We start from the raw sequence: 17,577 nt of genomic DNA on the forward strand, positions 1-17,577 counted from the left end.
CAGGCAGCCCAAGCCCTGTCTGTGTCAGAAATACTTTTATTGTAAACAGTGAGGCCCCCTCCCAGGCAGCCCGGACCAGCAGGGTGGCACAGTCCTGGGGTGAGGTAGTCCTCCAGGTAGAGACAAGGCCAGCAGCCCCCTCCCCTTAGCCCTGGGGCCCTGGCTCAGGCCAGCTCACTGAGCCTGAGTTCCTCCTGGAAGCGGATAAGTGTATCTCGCTGGTTCACCACATCCAGCAGCTTCTTCAGGAGCTGCTCCTCAGCCTGCCGATCGGCAGGGGTCTTTAGGGCTCCTGAAGATGATGGACGACAAAGCTTAAAGGACGGGAACCCGGCAGGGAGGCAGGAAGGGTGCAGCCCAGTCCCAGCCCACGTGGCTTTGTTTACTCATACCCAAAATTGGGCCTGCCCACGCCAGTGGTTGGTTAGCACTGTTGAGCAGCAGCACTGTTTTTATTTTATTTTGGATGCATTGATCTATACATCATATATATAACACATACATATGATAACATAGGTAATCTCTACACCCAGTGTGGGGCTTGAACTCACAACCTCGAGATCGAGTTGCCTGCTCTTCCCCGGAGCAGCCAGGCGCCCCGCAGCAGCACTGTTTGTAAAGTAAGCAATCTTAACACCAGCCCAGCTGTGCAGGCCTGACGGACGTCGGGGCAGAGCAGGGGCCTGGAGCCTGTTCTCTGGCTCCCTCCTAGAACTCCTCGTAGGCACTCACAGTAGAGGACTGTGTTGCTGGGTCAGTATCTTTTAAGTACTGAGGCTGTGTAGACACCAGCCCCAGATGCCCACCTCTCCCTACATCCCACCTACCTTCCTGGTTCAGGTAGCCTCGGAGCTCCTGGTCCAGATGCCACTGTTTCTCCTCCAGGTTCAGCTCTTGCACCCTGTGGGGAGCAGGGGTTGAAGAGGCACAGCTGCCCAGGGTGCCCAAGGTGCCGGCTGGGGTCTTGCTCATGTGCCAACGGTCACGACGCCCTGCCCCTTACGTGATCATGAGCTCAGCCTCCTCTGCCAGCAGGCTGTTTTTCTTCTGAACAAGCTGTAGCAGCTGTTCCATCCACAGGGTGTTTTGCTGTTCTGGGGATCCTGGTGGGAAGGAAGAACGGGAGGGCGGTCAGAAGGCCTCCGACCAGCGTCACGGGTGTCGGGAGCGTGAGGGGTGGCGCCTGCTGGGAGCAGAGTCTGGTGGTTTGAGGGACTGCAGGGGCTGAACACAGCGCTCGGAGGCGGAGGGATGTCCTAACTCGTCCCTGCTGTCTACTCACCGCCCTGGCTCCTCAAGGCCAGCTCCACCTTCATGCCCTCAGCCTCCAGGTCCCCTAGAGCCGTCTCAATCTCATGTAGTCGCCGCTGGACAGCCTGAGGGGCACGAGACAGGAGGCCCAGGAGTCTCTGGGTCACTCAGGTACAGCTCTGGAGAAGCTGACCTCCCCCCCCCCCAAGAACCGCGGACCCGTAGACCTCACCTGGGCCTTGCAGAACCGCTTCATCTCCTCCTCCCTAGCCCGGCGCAGCAGAGTCCGTTGCCACGTTGGGTACTTGCTCATGGTGCCTGAGTTCTTGGCCAAGGTCACCAGAGCCTACGGCAGGGGCAGGCCAGTCAGGGGTAGGGCTTCCCTCCCTCCCCTGCCGTTGGATAGGGGCTGGAGAAGAGGATGGGTGCTGGCCTCCGCGGGCAGGAGGCCAGGTTCTTCCTCTCACCTGCTCCATGTCTGAGCCCAAAGCCGTGGTTTCCCCTGCCGCCGCCTCCTCCTCCTCCTCCTCCTCCTCGCTGGAGGAGGCACTCTGTTCCTGCTCTTCCTCCGTGGCCACAAGAACTGAACAGAGGGGTAGACGTGGCCTGGGCCCCGTGCCTCCCTTTCCGTCCCCCAGCACCCCCTTCCGGAGTCCCGGTACCACCCAGCGCACCTGGGCAAGGCAAGTACCTTGAGGGCTCTGGACTGGCATTCCCCACCCCACGAAGCTGCCCTCCAGGGCCTGGCGGGCCAAGGCGGCGCAGCTGCGGGGAGGCTTGGGTGGGGGCTCCAGTTCTGGCTCGGGAGTGAGCTGAAGGGAGGACAGCCGCTGGCGTTCCGGGCTGGAGAGGCGGATCAGCCGTCGGGTGGGCTGGGTGGGCTGGCCGGGGCTCGGGGCGGCTCTGGTCCCCTCTGGGGGAGTGACGGCTGGCGAGGGCCCCGAGGGCATGCTCGCTTCCTCCGCCGCGGGGAGGTCCTGGAAAAGCCAGCGGGCGGTCTGGTCAGTGACCTGCCGCCGAGGGGTGACGCCGCCCCTCCGACCCACGCGGGCCCTGGGATTCATCCGCTGATGCTACCGACGGCGGCCGGCAGCGCTGGAGACACCGGAGATCCATCAATAGGTAAGAAAAACCTGCCTGCATGGAGCTTTCCTTCTAGAGAACATTCAGTTCTCATTCCCGGCAAGGTCCGCTGGGCGTGGAGGGACCCCTTCACTCTTTCCCGCACCCCAACACGCGGTCTCGTAGCTCTTACCTGACTCCCGGGGCCTTGGTCACCGCCATCCTCTTCGGGTCCCTCCTGGGGCAGGTGCTGGAGGCAGTAGAAGTGTCCTGGGAAGGGGTGACCAGAGGTGAAGACGTGAGGCGTGCGCAGCCCGACACCCAGATACTCAGTTTCTCAGGGCAGGGGGGACAGGACTTGATGTACAGGTGAATTTCTGGTGGCCTCCTGCTTCCTTAGAACCCCACATTCGGGGACTTGGATAGGATGGAGAAGACCTTGAACTCAGGGGAAGAAAGTGCCCTCTTGGGTTTGTTGCCTCCTTGCACCCAGCACCCCAGCTTCCCTCCAGTTGCAAGCTCCTCACCCCCGGCCGGGCCCGCTTACCATCTCCTGGGTGCTGCCGGTAGCCACCTGGCCACAGCGTGGCCTCACAGGTGTGGCAGCGGAAGCAGCTCCGATGAAAGAAACGGCCGTCGGCACAGAGGCGCTCCAGGATGTAGAGGTGCTCCCCACAAAGTGCGCACAGGTCCCCAGCGCCGGCCTGCACCGACCCCCAGACCACAGGGTCAGCAGGGGTCCAGGCCAGCTGCCAAGGTCTTCCTTATCCTTGCAACACCCCTTCCTGCCCTCCCCGGGCCTCTGTCCGCCGACAGGGCCCCCTCTCTCACCTCCTGGTGTTGGGATGGGGGTGTCAGGGGTACATCAGACTCTGGGACAGGTGGCTCCTCCGTACTTGGGGTCTTAGCTTCTCCCTAAGGAGGCAAGTGTTCAGGGGGGAAGCTAGAGAGGCAGGCTGAGCTGGAGAGTGGCTGCGTGCAGGGGATAGGAAGGTCTGGAAGAGAAGTGAGCCAGGAAGGGCAGCTGGACAGGAAGGTTATGGGACGCGTGGTACCCAGGGAACAGAGCGGGGGGTGGGGGGGGGGGCTCAGCAGCCCCCACATGCATTTACCTCCAGGCGCGGCTTCTTGCCACCAGTATCCTCCCTGTTTTCCTGCAACACGTCCTACACTCAGCATGGCTCTGAGCCCCAGCCCCTCCATCACCCCAGGGACCCCCCTAGGAATGCCCCAGCCCGCTCTGGCCCTGCCCAGCCGCCGCACCTGGGCCCGGGGCCGCTGCAGGGTCCTCTGCAGCTTGCCAAGGAACAGCACAGCGCTGGAGGTCCCGGGAAAGCCCTGGCGGGCGGGGCCTGCGAGGGGAGGGGTGCCAGGGTGGAGGGCGAGTCCGCACAGCCCCTGCAGCGGCTCCGGCCCAGCCCTGGATACCCGGCCCCCGAGGCCCGCGTCCCCCCACCTACCCTCCGGGCCCCCCGGGCCGTGGGCCGTGTTCTTGAAGGTGCTGTGGAAGTGGCTGAGGTAGGCGATGAGACCCAGCGGGTCGCTCCCTGCCACCACCGCCTTTGCGGACAGCACGGGCGGGATGCCCAGCTCGTGCTCTGCCACCTTGAGCGCCCAAGCTGTCGCTTCCAGGGCCCCCACCCCTCGCAGCTCTGCTGGTTCCCTGAGGGACGCCAGGGACAGGAGTCAGGAAAGGACCAGAACCTGACCCCATCAACGGGGTGAGGCCGGGAGCACAGGCAGGGGCTGGTGGGGCACAAAGGGAGCACAGGGCATGAGGGGTTCTCTGCCCTGGAGCACCCCCCGCCCCCACCCACCCGGTGGCCTCGGGGGCTGCCACTACACACAAACCTCCCTGCTGGGTGCATGTGACTCACGAGACTCGGGGGTGGGGGTGTGGGGGTGCGGGGCTTGGGCAGAAGGACCCCAGCATGTGGGGGCACTAGCCCCCGTCCACAGTGCTCCCCCCAAGGCCACAGTGCCTGAGGCCGCGGGAGGGATGGGCAGGAAGGAGGTGCGGGGTGCCAGGGTCCCCTTGAGCCAGGGAGCAACTCACAGCAGGCCAGGCCGCAGCCGGTGCACCAAGGCGCACAAAGCCCGTCCGTCGGCCCAGGAGGAGGACAGGTCGGTGACGTGGACACCCGGGTACCCCGCCGTCTGCTCCCGGCACCAGCGCAGCAGCTCCTCCTGGGTGCCTGCGGGCCGAGAGAGGAGGCTGCGCCGCGCCCGACGGCCCTGACTCCAAGGGAGCCCAGACCCCAGGCACGGGCACGGGGCTCCGTGTGGGAGGGGGAGGGAGGTCTGCTCACCTGTGGCTGGCTTCCCTGCGTCTGGCTTGTCGCTGGGTCTCCTCCTAGGCTCCTTGGCCATCACGTCATACAAGTCTTGCACCTAGGGCGGCCCCTTTCAGGTCTCAAGGCTGCCTGATCCCCCACCCCAGCCCGGGGGGCAGTGACGGGGCAGGCCCGGGCGGCACATCTGGTGGGTGCCAGAGGGTCTGACCTGATGGGGAGTCACAGCCCGGAGGTTCAGGGTGGGGTAGCGGGTGGCCGGGTCCAGCTCGTACTGGGCCACGTTGCGGTGCATGTTTTCCGGGGAGGTCTGTGAGAGGAGCTGGTACAGGCTCTCCCTGAGCGAGTAGGTGGGAGGCGCCCATCACTGCCCATCCCCCAAGAACGGGCAGGCCTTCCTTTTCTCTCTTGCCCGCGCCCCCATCTATTCACCCGGCACCCCCACCTTCCCCCTTATCCTTGTCCTTTTTCTAGCCCTGCCCTCCTCACCCCCCAACTCAGGCCTCACCGCTCCGCCAACACTTCTAGGGGCCCAGCACCCTCTGCCCACCGCTTCACCATCCAGGCGGCATCAAAGGCGGCCAAGAAGCCCCGAGCCACTCCAGTGCCCAGGGGCCAGAAGGGCTGCAGGGTAGAGAGAGGAAACAGCTCTGTGAAAGTCCAGCAGGAGTGCCCGAGCCCCCAAAATCCTAGCCGATGGGGCTCCACATCACACCAAGCAGCCCTCAGCTCCTCCCCACAACCAGCAAACCTTTACATCCCCTCCTTCCCGGGAGGCAACCTTCCTCCCCCCAGCCACAGAACCCCTGTGCCTCTACAAGGAGATCCTGTTTCCAGAAGCCCCAGGAAGCCCAACCTCTCCCTTAGTTGGAGCCCCAACCCCTCACCTCCACCAGGCAGTCCCCCACCAGCCCCAGCAGCAGGCGGGCGCCGTCCTTCTCCTGCACTCGAGCAGAACTCTCTGCCCGCATCATGCTCGTGAAGTCGAAAGCAGAGATGTCAGGCCGCCCGTGGGCGTCCCGGGCAAACTCCAGCTTCCCGAGCTTGCCGTTGGTGGCGAAGTCAGCAGCCGCCCGGACGAAGCGCTGCAGAGCCTCGGGCACCACGTTGGCACTGCCCAGCAGCCGGTCGATCTCCGGCCAATCCTACAAGCCAAAGATCCGAACCCACGGAGTCAAAGGGCAAAGGCGGAAGAGGCCAGGCTCCCTCCTCACCAGGGGGGACACTGTGTCCAGGGCTGGCCTCTACCTCCCAGGGCCCACTGCCCAGCCCCTCCCTGCCTGAGCCCGGGCCCCACCTGACGCAGCACCCCCAGCCGCAGCAGGCACTGCTTCTTGGCTGTCATCACAAAGTAGTGGGTGTCATCCTTATAGTACACGATGTTCTCCAGATCAATGCCTGGGGGGGCAGGGGGACAACACAGGGGGACATGTGTCTCCTCCTCACTATGTGTCACCTCTCCAAACACCCAGCCATGCCTGACCTCTGAGAGCTGGGATCACAGCTTAGACTGCAGCAGGTGGCCCCTACCCAGCGGCCCAGGAGTTCTGGTGGCACGATGGGCCCACCTGTCCTGGGTCCAGGAGCAAAGAGAGAAACTTGGGCGGGTGGCAGCTGGGTGACCTTCACCGTCCTTGCAGATGAAAGCCTGGCTTTGCAGACTAGGGTGTGTACACCCCAGGGAGTCAGGGTGGTGCCAAGCCAAAGGACACAGGGGGCATCTTCTTGAAGCGCCACCTTCACCTTGAATTTTTATCATTTTTATATTAAATCGTATATAAAGAAGCACAAAGCAAAATCCCATGCATTCGTGAGAGATTTCCAAGACTTCTCACGCTGGGCGGCCAGGTGGGGCTGGGCCCACTGACGCCCCCAGGGCACAGGCTCTTTGCCACCATGACTACAAAGATGGGAAAGTGTGGGATTCCTTGGACTGAGAACAGGTCTGGCAGGAGGAGGGAGGAACCAGTCCACAGTCGGGGGGGGGGTGGGGTGAGGGTGTGGGTCCTGTGAGGGGGTGTCCGACCTGTGGCTTTGAGCAGGCTCTGGAAGAAGCTCTGGTTGTAGATCCTGGCCACGCCGCTGATCTCGGGCACCTGCGTCTCTTCCACCGTGCGCCTGTTCACAAAGTTGACCGTGATGCCAATGGCCAGCTTGCCACGCATTTCTCGCACGGTGAAGCCTAGAAGTGGGGGCGGGGGGGGCGGGTAGGTATTGGCAAGAGAGTGAGGGGTTCAGCAGCCTAGGAAGGTCCACGAGGAGCCCGCGAGGCTGGCTTCTTTGAGGGAAGGGCTCACTCACCTTCAGGGACGAATTTACCTCCGGCAGCAGAGATGAGCACGTCGAATTCATAGTTGGCCAGTGGGGCCGGGGGGTGGGGCTGGAGCCGGGCACGCCAGCCACTCCCTGGGGCAGAAGGTGTGCGGCACAGGGGTGGGCAAGTCTGGAGGGGCCCCTCCATTCCCAGGACAAGCCAGTAAAGCAAACAAATGTGTAAAGCGCTCTGCCATTTAGTTTAGGGAGCAGTGACGCACTGTCAACCTTCACCTTCACCACAGTGGTGAAGTAGGTGAGGAAGGCCATGCTTCGCACGTGCTCACAAGGAGGCCCAGTGTGGTCTGTGCGGGGCCTCGCCACGGCAAAGGCGACCCATGGACGCCCAGTCCCCGCCTCCTCCCACAGGCCAAGACACCCTGGGCAGATGGGAGTCTCAGGAGGAGAGACGTACTCACCCTTTTTAGGAGGGGGCTGGAGGCCAGTGAAAGTGACCCCCCAGTGAATTTCCACCCCGAGCAGTAACACCACTTTCAACAAGAGCAGCTGAAGCTGCCGGATGCCTGGAAGGGAGAGGAGATTAGGGACCGGGCCCCCCCGGGGTCCCCCAGGTCCGCCAGGCCCCAGTGTGCTCCTGGTCAGAGCTGGAAAGCATCTTAGACGTCACTCATTTCAACTGCTGGTCCCACAGATGAGGAACCTGAGTCCTGCGGGTCACCCGGCTAAAGTCCACTCTGCCCCCTGGCTGTCCCAGCAGCCCCCCCCCCACCCCGACCCCACTGCCTGTGGGTAGGCGCGGCTCACCGCCCCTCTAGGCCCCCGAGGTGCTCACTGATGTGGTCCAGGGTGCCCGTGCAGAAGCGCCCATAGAACTTCTTGGCGCCGAGGGCCCTGAGGTCGTGGATGGTGAAGGGCCAGAGGTGCAGCACGTTGTGGCGAGAGAACTTGGTGCGCTTTTCCACCAGCACCACGCGGGCCCCCAGCAGTGCCAGCTCCACGGCGGCCCGCAGCCCGCACGGGCCAGCCCCCACCACCAGGCACTGCGAGCACACAAGGCAGCGTGGGCATGGCCATCGCGCCCCTCCTGCGACTCCTCCCGCGCCCCGCCCCGCCCCGACGCGGGCAGCGGGCAGCGGGCAGCGGGCGCACCTTGGTGCGGGCACAGGCCCGGCCCTGCTGGTAGACGGGCTGCTCGGCGCGCTTGTCCAGCTTGGCCCACAGCGACTTGGCGCTCCAGTAGTTGAGCTGGGCCTTGAGCTTGCGGTACTGGGGCAGCCCCCCGCCGGGCTCCAGCCCCAGGGCCCCGCAGAGCCCCTGGAAGCTGCTCAGCACATCCTGGCACAGCTGGGCCTGCAGGAAGCTCTCAAAGTGGGCATGTGCTGGGTTGGTGGAGGCGGAGGAAGCCATGGGGGCCGCGGAGGCTCCGGGGCGAGCGCAGCAGCTGCTGGAGAGGAGGGAGGAGACCGGGAAGAGGCTGGAGGAGGGAGGGAGGGAGGGAGGGAGGGAGGGAAGGAGAGAAGGAAAGAAGGAAGGAAAGGGCGGGGGGGGGGGGGCACAGGCGGCCGCTGTCCCCAGGGGGCAGCCCCGCTCCTCTCCCCCAGCCCGCCCGCAAGGCCGGTCCCCCCCTTCCAAGGGCGGTTTTGCCAAATTTGGAAACGAAAGCTCGGCAGTGTAGGGCCCAGCCGGCAGCGGGGCGACGGGCCTCGGAGCTCCCGTCCCTCCCCGGGGCCCCGGGGGCAGGTCCTCCCCGGAGGCTGCGCAGGGGGCGCCCCCAGGGGCGGCGAGGTTGGGCCCCGGGAGCAGAGCCCCTGCGCGGCCGGGCAGCCCTCGACGACCGCAGGGCGCGCGGGGCGTGGGCGCGTGGCAGCAGGAGCTCCCGCCCCCGCCCCCGGGGCCACGGCCTCGCCCCGCCCGGCGCCCCAGGCCGACGGCTGCAGCTATTTCTGACTCACTGCGGTGCGAACACTTCCTCCGTGACTGGCGGGGCCCCGGCCGGTTCGCGCCCCCCGCCCCCCGCCCGTCCGCGACGCCCCGCCCCCCCGCCCCCGGCGCCCGGCGCGCGCCCAGGAATGTCCCCGGGACAAGGCCTCCCTTTGTCCCCCGCTCGAGCCCCCACGCCGCTCGGGGGGCGTCGGGGGCCCTTCTCACGCCAGGGCTGGGGGAAGTCGGAGGGCGCGGAGTCGGGGTTGCCCACGGGGTAACGGGGGCGTCGCGGGGCGGCCCAGGCCGAGGCGGGAGACGGAGACCAGCGCCACCCGCCAGGGCCGCCCGGACCCGGGCCGCCGGGAAGGGCGCAGGTCTGTGCTGGGGCTCGCGGGACCGCAGGGGCAAGACCTGAGCCCGGAAGGGCCGGGACACGGGACGTGCGCGGGGGCAGCGCGCGGAGGATGGAGAGCGAGGCGGGCCGCGGGCCCCGGGCGGGTGGCGGCGCGGGGCGCGGGGGGCGGCGGGCGGGAGCGGGAGCTGGGCTACTCACCGGCCTCTCGCGGGCGGGGGGGCCGCGTCCTGCCCGGCGGCCGGCGGGGACTGGGCGGGGCGGGGCGGGGCGGCGGGGACCCGGGGGGCGGGGCGGGGCGGGGCGGGCGGCGGGAGCGCGCGGGGGGCGCCGCGGGTCCCGGAGTTCCGCGGGGTGTGGGCTTCGGCGCGCGGCGCGGGGCCCGCGGGCTTTATCCGCGTCTAATTAGCATCTCGTGCCCGCGGGCCGCCCACGGCTGCAGGGTGGTGGCCCAGGGCGTGGCGCTGCCGACGCCTAGTTCCGCCTGGGGTCCCGGCGGGGCCCGGGGCCCACGACTCCATCCCGGGGCGCGCGGCTCCATCCCGGGACCCGCGGCTCCATCCCGGGACCCGCGGCTCAATCCCGGGGCCCGCGGCTCCTTCCCGGGGACCCGCGGCTCCATCCCGGGGCGCGCGGCTCCATCCCGGGACCCGCGGCTCCATCCCGGGGCGCGCGGCTCAATCCCGGGACCCGCGGCTCCTTCCCGGGGGCCTGCGGCTCCATCCCGGAGCACGCGGCTCCTTCCCGGGGACCCGCGGCTCCATCCCGGGGCGCGCGGCTCCATCCCGGGGGCCCGCGGCTCCATCCCGGGGCGCGCGGCTCATCCCGGGACCCGCGGCTCCTTCCCGGGGCGCGCGGCTCCATCCCGGGACCCGCGGCTCCTTCCCGGGACGCGCGCCGGCCGCGCTGGCCCCTCCCGGCGGGCGAGCCTACCCACCGTGGTGCGGTACCGGCGCCGCGGGCCGCTTCCCAGCTCCGGGCCGATCGGGCGCGCGGCGGGGCAAGAAGTTCGGCGCCGCCGGCGCGTCCGTAGGTGCCTCGTCGCCCCTCCTACCCGGAGAGCCCGGCGCCCGGCGCCCGAGCCTCCCCGGCGACAAGGCCGCCCCCGGACCCGGGCCGCGGGCAACGGGCACGGATTAAAGTCCTGGGAACTGGGCAGCCTGCGGCTCCCGCAGCGGCAAGCGTGAGGGCCTCGGCGGGGGCGGCGGGGGGCGGCGGGGGGCGGGCCCCACCGCCACTGAGGGGAGCTAGGAGGGGTGTGCGGGAGAGCCGAGACCCGCGGCGAGGCGCGCCTTGGAGGGAGCCCCCGCGGCCTGGCGGCGCGCAGAGCCTGCAGAGACCTTTGGCATCGACTTCCTCCTATTCCCCCCATAAGGAAACACGGCTGAATGCGAAGGGGCCCAAGGTCATCCCGCTAATTAATGAAATCAATTCTCGTTGAGCAGCTACCAGGAGTACAGCCATAATTTCAATGATCAGAACGGTCCCGTTTCACTGTTAGAGAAACTGAGGCACAGACTTGCACCATGTTTCACAGCAAGTGGCAGGGGAGCTGGGCTGGGGCCCGGTCTGTCTGCGCTCGGCCGCACCGTGTGGGTCACCGGGACGAATGAAAGGCTGGCATTATAAGAAACGTTTCTTTGGACAGGCCCCAGGCAAAAAAAAAAAAAAAAAAAAAAGAAAAAAGAAAAAAAAAAGAAACGTTTCTTGTGTAGAGGAAGTGACACGGTTACATGAGAAACATTAACAAAACAGGAATAGACGGGAGGGTCCCTCTCCTTGAGATCCTTTTTTTTTTTATTTTCCGCCTCCTTTCTTCTCACTTTGCTTTCCTCTGAAAACCCTCAGGGGCCCAGTAAGACTTGCACACTCACTGCTCCCGGTTGGAGCTGAGAGGGAGGCAGGGGAGGGGGGGGAGAGGCAGGGTATTCAGCAGGGACACACTCAGGAAACTAGGGCAGCCTCCCAGACGGGGCCCTTAGCTCCTGAGTGTGACTCGTCACTGGGCTTGAAATGAATGTGCTCCAAATCAGACACACCCATATTTAAATACAGTGTAAAAAGCGTTCTAAAGTCCACAATCAACGGGTTGCCAGGCTTTGAGAATCATCCCACTTCGCTTTCATTAGCAGATGTAAACAGCTGGCTGCCCCAACTTAGTGTGTTTGCAAAGGCCCACAGGATCTGGCCCTTGACTCCATGGCTTTGCTGTTGGCAGCCAAACGGGATTATGTGGCCCTCTGAGTGATAAAACGGTAAAATTTATCTTTAAAAAAGATCACAGAACAATAATGACTTCAGTGCTGAACATCTGCTGACTCGGGGTTTCATTCTCTGCCTATTAAAGATACACACTGGAGCAGAAAGCAATGGGGAATATACTGGTCTAGAATCCAGGTTTGGTCGGATTCCGGCTTCACTCACTCACTCAGTGTGACCTTGAAAAAGTCACCAACCACCATGCCTGAGCCTTATCATTTCTAAATTAAGGCAGTTTAATACCTCAGCCTCCTCATTTCCATTCTAAAAATCCTATTAATGTTGGCGACCCCAAGAAATGTACAGACTCGAAGGGCCAGACCCCAAGCCATTGAGACAGGCTCCCTTTCTTCTAACCCACATTGTGTTCCGTGTCCTAGCGGTGCCCTCCCTTGCACTGCAGGTGACGTGTCCCAGCCACCCTGTAATATGGCCTTGCACCTGTAGGTCTGTGAGGTCAAGCACCACACCCACAGTCCTGGGCCAGGAGCTAGGCTGCACACTGTGACCAGGCTGACACAGTTCCTGAGGTAACTATCGTCAGGAGCTGAGTCTAGAGTGCTGTGAACAGATATGCCAGGGCAGCCTGATTGAGATTAGAGGGTTGGGGGCACCTGGGTGGCTCAGCTGGTTAAGCGTCTGCCTTTGGCTCAGGTTATGATCCCCAGGTCATGGAGCCCCACTTTGGGCTCCCTGCTCAGCGGGGAGTCTGCTTCTCCCTGTCCCTCCGCTCCTCCCCCTGCTTGTACTCATTCTTTCTCTAATAAAATCTTTTTTAAAAGGGGGGTGGGAATTAGAGGGTCAGGGAAGGCCTCCCTGAGGAAGACATTATACTGGTTGCTGACAGATGAGCAGACATCAGGCAGAGTAGGGGCTGAAAGCTTCGAAGCCTGAGACATCACGTGCCTCCAGCCCAAAGGCAGGATATTGGTGAGTGAATTTGCGGGAACAGCAAGGAAGCCAGTGTGCCTGAAAGTGAGAATGGGGAAGGGGCCCAAGCGGGTAGGGGAAGGGAAACGAGGGGAAGCTGTGCTGGATTATATTCTGAGTAGACTACAGTGGGAAACTGCAGAAGGATTTTAAGCAGAGGCATGACCATATTTGCTTTAATAGCACACTGTCCCGTCCATTTAGCAAGAGCCTCTGCTTGCCACTAGAGGCACAGAGGGGAGCCCAAATGGATCACCTCTTCCAGGGGAAGAAGGGTGGGAGGAGGGGTAGGAAGGGTCAGACAGGCCTGGGCCAGGAAGGTCACAGTGGGGATGGGACAGGTAGTGGATTCAAGAGTTTGCAGAAACAGACACCAGGTGGGGATGGATGGGGCACGGCAGGGGAGGAGGGCCTATCAAGAACGGCTTCTAGCTTTCTCAGCTGACAAGACTGGGTGAACCACACGTTTGGGTCCCTCGATCTTTTCTATTCTTCCCTGCAAACTTACTCCTCCTCTATATGCTGCTTTCTATTCCAGGACTGTCTCCAGAAGTGAAAACATGATTTCATAGACTCCAAGATAACACGGGGGACAGAGATTAAAAATACACATAGGATCAGGATCAGTTTAAATACTTCCTTGCTTTTGGTAATGAGCGCTTTCGTAGTTCAAATACTAACATTATAGGTGAACATTGTCCAGAGCCATCTAACCCTACTAGAATTCTCTCTGTGAGGGATATTTTTTAAATGTAGAGTTTTGTTTTTAATTCCAGTTTCGCCTAAGGACACTTCAGTTTGACTTTTCATCCAACAAGGATAAAAGTACTATGAGCTAAAACCAAAAGCCAAACTGTTCTTTTTGGAAAATCTTCAAATACGTATTTTAAATGATCTACTGGATATTAAGATACTAATCTATGGATTCTGAAATTCAAAATAAATAGTAAACCTATACTCTTAGACCAAGGAAGTTAGTTCCCTGACTTGACCCTTGCTCAAATTTTTCCCTCCTTCTGCATGTCATATTGGATATAGTAGTACTTTTCAGATTCACGTTTTAAAAAAAAGAAAAAGGCTACAAAGTCTTGGTAATGTAACCTAAGCCATGTTCAAATTCCTATATTTTGTGTTTAAAATATGATTTAATGAATTTTACTTTAAAAGCTCTCCTAGTGTGGTACATCTTAAGTGAGAATGATTTTATATATATAGTGTGTGCATATATGTTATATACATTACATTATATACAATAAACTATATATTATATATACTACATATATTACGGCAAATATATATGCATATAACAGCCAACAAAAATGTAACTGTTGCTTAATTATGTGCAAAGACCTTGAAAGCTAGACAAACTATCATGGTGACATTCCTGCTTCTTGTAGAGGTCATTCCTTGACACCTCCTGTTTACAAAAGACAAGGCGGACTTTTTTCAAGGCCACTCCTCCATGCCTGCTGTTTACGAAAGACCAAGAGTTTTCTTGCAATTCTTAAGGATTTAGGCTTAGTGTAGTCTGAAAAGTGAGGATAAGAATTCATCTGCAAGCTTAACACAAGTAGCACAACTAAAACAAGGGGTCCCTGGGTGGCTCAGTCAGTTAAGTGTCTGACTCTTGGTTTCAGCGCAAGTCATGATCTCAGGGTTGTGGGATCGAGTCCCGAATCAGGCTCCAAGCTGGGCGTGGAACCTTCTTAAGATTCTCTCTCTCCCACTGCCCTGCCCACCTCCCATGCTCACACTCTCTCTCCCCATCTCTTAAAAAAAAAGTCTACCCTAAATGTAAAAAATCCTTAGGAGTTTGAAAAAAGGGCTCCCATTAATTCATGCTAAGACATTTTCATGTCAGCAGTAACTTTCATCCAATAGGTAAATTTCTAAGCTTTAAATCTAAGTAATAGGGCAGCCTGGGTGGCTCAGCGGTTTAGCGCTGCCTTTGGCCCAGGGCGTGATCCTGGGGTCCCGGGATCGAGTCCCCCATCGGGCTCCCTGAATGGAGCCTGCTTCTCCCTCTGCCTCTCTCTCTGTGTCTCTCATGGATAAATAAATAAAATCTTAAAAAAAAAAAAAATCTAAGTAATAAAATTCTAATGAGTATTAATATGGTAGTTATCATTTCTGTAGGACAAAGACTATGTCCCTTTTACAACTATTGTTTTGTGTAAAAAGTTTGTGTGCTAAGATGTTAGACCCAGAACAATTTTTAAGTGAGCTCTACAAACCCAACATAGGGCTGGGTCCCATGAACCCCAAGATCAGGAGTTGTTTACTGACTGAGCCAGCCAGCTGCCTCAGATCCTCAATTCTAGTCAAAAATTTGCTATTATATCAAGCAGATCATATATAAATAGAAATCCAGCTTAAAGTATCAAAAGACTGGTGATCGAAAGCCCATCTGGTAGAGGCAGCGAAGTGGGATCAGCCGGCCCCGTGCATCAGTTCTGGCTTTGCCAATTACCGTGTGACCTTGGGCAACAGGCTTTATCTGTTCCGGCCTCAATGTTTTCATCCGTAAAATAGGCATATTAGCTACCTCATAGAAATGTCATGAAAATTAAGTAAAATAAGACTGTGCTTCAGACAGATTGTAGGTGCATCCCAGACTCTGCTTTCCCTCATTCCAGATGCCAGTAGGCTTAGTGATTCCCTCACTCATGGGCTGAATCATGCCCCCACCAAATTCGTGTTGATGTCCTGACCCTCAGCACCTCAGAATGTGACTCAGTTTGGAGATAGGACCTTTAAGGAGGTAACTAAGTGAAAATGTGGTCATTAGGATTAGGGTGGACCCTAATCCAGTATTGACTGGTGTCCTTTTAAGATTAGGACAAAACACACAAAGGGAAGACCATGTGAAGACACAGGAAGGAAAAGAAGAAACCAACCCTCCCAACAACTTGGCTTTTTAGCCTCCAGGATTGAGAAAATGTATTTCTGTTGCTTAAACCACCCACTCATATCTGTTGTGGCAGCCCTAGCAAGCAAATATGCCAGTCATGGAGGTGACTGGAGTCCCCTAATTGCAGGGAGCTGGAGAAATCCTACTTGGTGCACCACAACACAGAAGACAGTTGAGGAGCACTAAGACACAGACCTAACATGCTTGGCTTCACCCCTGGCCTATGGTTAAAGACTCAATATGGCAGACATTATTATCTAATTTATGAAAACCTAGATGTAAGCATCAGTGATGAGAATATCATTATATTCTTCAGCATTTCAACCAGTTGCTCACAACACTCAGAATACAGGAACCAACTGCAGAAAATAGAGTAGAGGTAGAGATTTAAGAAGCAGATGCAGGGCCACCTGACTGGCTCAGTGGGTAGAGCATGTGACTCTAGCTCACCATCAGGACTGTTCAAGCCCCGTATTGGGCATGGTGCCTAAGTACAAGCACAGGAGTAAGTAACTTATTCTGATGGCAGGAGCTTTTTCTAAGGCTAGCCTTCTACTGAGAGAAAACCAAAGATTCACTTTTGAAAGTGGTAAGGTGCATGTCAGTAACCCAAAGCAAAATATTCTATTTCTTGTAAAGTACACTTTGTATTTCTGCACTTGTTAAAACAATTTAAAAAAAAACTTTAAGGACTGTACAAGTTTAGTACAAAATAGCTTGTGAAACACTGAGCCAGCAATTTCTCAAACACACAATAGAAACATTTTTATGTACATGACATTTCCTTTGGGTCCGGGGGCACTGAACTTTAGGATGTGGGATTTCAGAGGGCACAATGTGTATCTGGGACACAAAAGAGAGGCTAGATTTATAAACCTCTCGTTTTCTCCTTTTCCTCTGATGGCTGGTTAAACCAAATAGAATTTATCCAGAAGATATTTTTATGGCTGAGACTGGCTCTCAAGTTAGAAACAGGTAGGCCTGTGTCATACAAACCAGAAGCCACTTGCAACACATGTGGCTACTGAGGACTCACAGTGTGGCTGGCGTGATCAAGGAACTGGTGGTGGGTTGTTTTTTGTTTCTTCGGTTTATTTTCTTTTTTTTGTAATCTCTTTGCCCAACGTGGGGCTTGAACCCTGAGATCAACAGTCGCATGCTCTTCTGACTGAACTGGTCAGGTGCCCAGGTTTCAATTTTAAAGAAGTTTAAACCAATAATCATTTCAGTTATTGAAAAGAAATTCTGTCTGCAACTGTATGTGAAGCTAGGTTTTTTTTTTTTTTAATTTTTATTTATTTATGATAGTCACACAGAGAGAGAGAGAGAGAGGCAGAGACAGGCAGAGGGAGAAGCAGGCTCCATGCACCGGGAGCCCGACGTGGTATTCGATCCCGGGTCTCCAGGATCGCGCCCTGGGCCAAAGGCAGGCGCTAAACCGCTGCGCCACCCAGGGATCCCTGAAGCTAGGTTTTCAACTGTAAATTGTATGAACTATATAAATACAGGCCAGGTGTGTCCAAAGAACATTAGCATCCAAAATGAACGTGTATTAAGTGGAAAATACACACCAGATTTTGAAGACTTAATGTGAAAAAAATATATATAAAATATCTTATTAGGGGATCCTGGGTGGCTCAGAGGTTTAGCGCCTGCCTTCGGCTCAGGGTGTGATCCTGGAGACCCGGGATCGAGTCCCATGTCAGGCTTCCTGCGTGGAGCCTGCTTCTCCGTCTGCCTGTGTCTCTGCCTCTCTCTCTCTCTGTGTCTCTGATGAATAAATAAATAAAATCTTAAAAAAAAAAAAAAAATCTTATTAATACATTTTAATATTGATTACATGTTGAAATGGTATTTGGCATAAGTTGAATTAAATACTTTTATTCAAATTAATTTCATCTTTTCGTTTTTAATGTGGCCACCAGGAAATTCTGAAGCAAGAAAGTAACTGATGTACAGATCTTGCTAATTTTAGGATCACCCTACTCTCCACCAACATGGTGGTAACTCAGATGTACTAGTGCCCATCCTCTCTGCTCTAAAACCTTCTATCAGTTTACTCGAGAGAAAGCAATTAGAAGCATTTAATAAAGTGCACTGGGCCTGAAAACCTAACCCACACGTAATTTCAACTTTTGAAAATTATTTAAAATCCTACAGTTATAGACTGGCTACTAAGGCTCTGAGGTTCAAATTATTTTTGAGACTTGGCAAAGATTGTACTTTTTAAAATGAGGTGTCCATTTGTGAGATTTAACATACTTTGCAGTAAAAATAGATTATAAGGTCCCATCTCCAGAAAGTTATCAGATATAATACACAGA

The 17,577-nt window shown here is 57.8% G+C and overlaps 1 protein-coding gene across 2 annotated transcripts; it reads right to left on the reverse strand.

The window, feature by feature from the left end:
• Positions 1–18: 18 nt before the first annotated feature.
• Positions 19–9,401, reverse strand: MICAL1 (microtubule associated monooxygenase, calponin and LIM domain containing 1). 2 transcript variants are annotated; one of them, XM_038554896.1, is made up of 25 exons: positions 9,355–9,401; positions 8,028–8,319; positions 7,711–7,918; positions 7,337–7,441; positions 6,906–7,010; positions 6,631–6,786; positions 5,902–6,002; positions 5,492–5,749; positions 5,113–5,228; positions 4,816–4,942; positions 4,623–4,704; positions 4,370–4,508; positions 3,774–3,976; positions 3,577–3,665; positions 3,426–3,467; positions 3,145–3,228; positions 2,861–3,017; positions 2,507–2,583; positions 1,943–2,228; positions 1,719–1,834; positions 1,484–1,597; positions 1,283–1,376; positions 1,004–1,103; positions 828–901; positions 19–292 (listed from the first exon to the last, which is right to left on the reverse strand). In XM_038554896.1, exons 2-25 carry the CDS (start codon positions 8,283–8,285, stop codon positions 165–167), a joined length of 3,219 nt encoding a protein of 1,072 aa, XP_038410824.1. In that variant the 5' UTR covers positions 8,286–8,319; positions 9,355–9,401; the 3' UTR covers positions 19–164. The 2 variants fall into 2 exon arrangements, with proteins under 2 accessions (XP_038410824.1, XP_038410823.1); XM_038554895.1 differs by having other exon boundaries at positions 8,028–8,322; positions 9,355–9,390.
• Between the last annotated feature and the right edge of the window lie 8,176 nt (positions 9,402–17,577).

Source organism: Canis lupus, chromosome 12 (genome assembly GCF_011100685.1).
Source record: "Canis lupus familiaris isolate Mischka breed German Shepherd chromosome 12, alternate assembly UU_Cfam_GSD_1.0, whole genome shotgun sequence".
Taxonomy (NCBI): domain Eukaryota; kingdom Metazoa; phylum Chordata; class Mammalia; order Carnivora; family Canidae; genus Canis; species Canis lupus.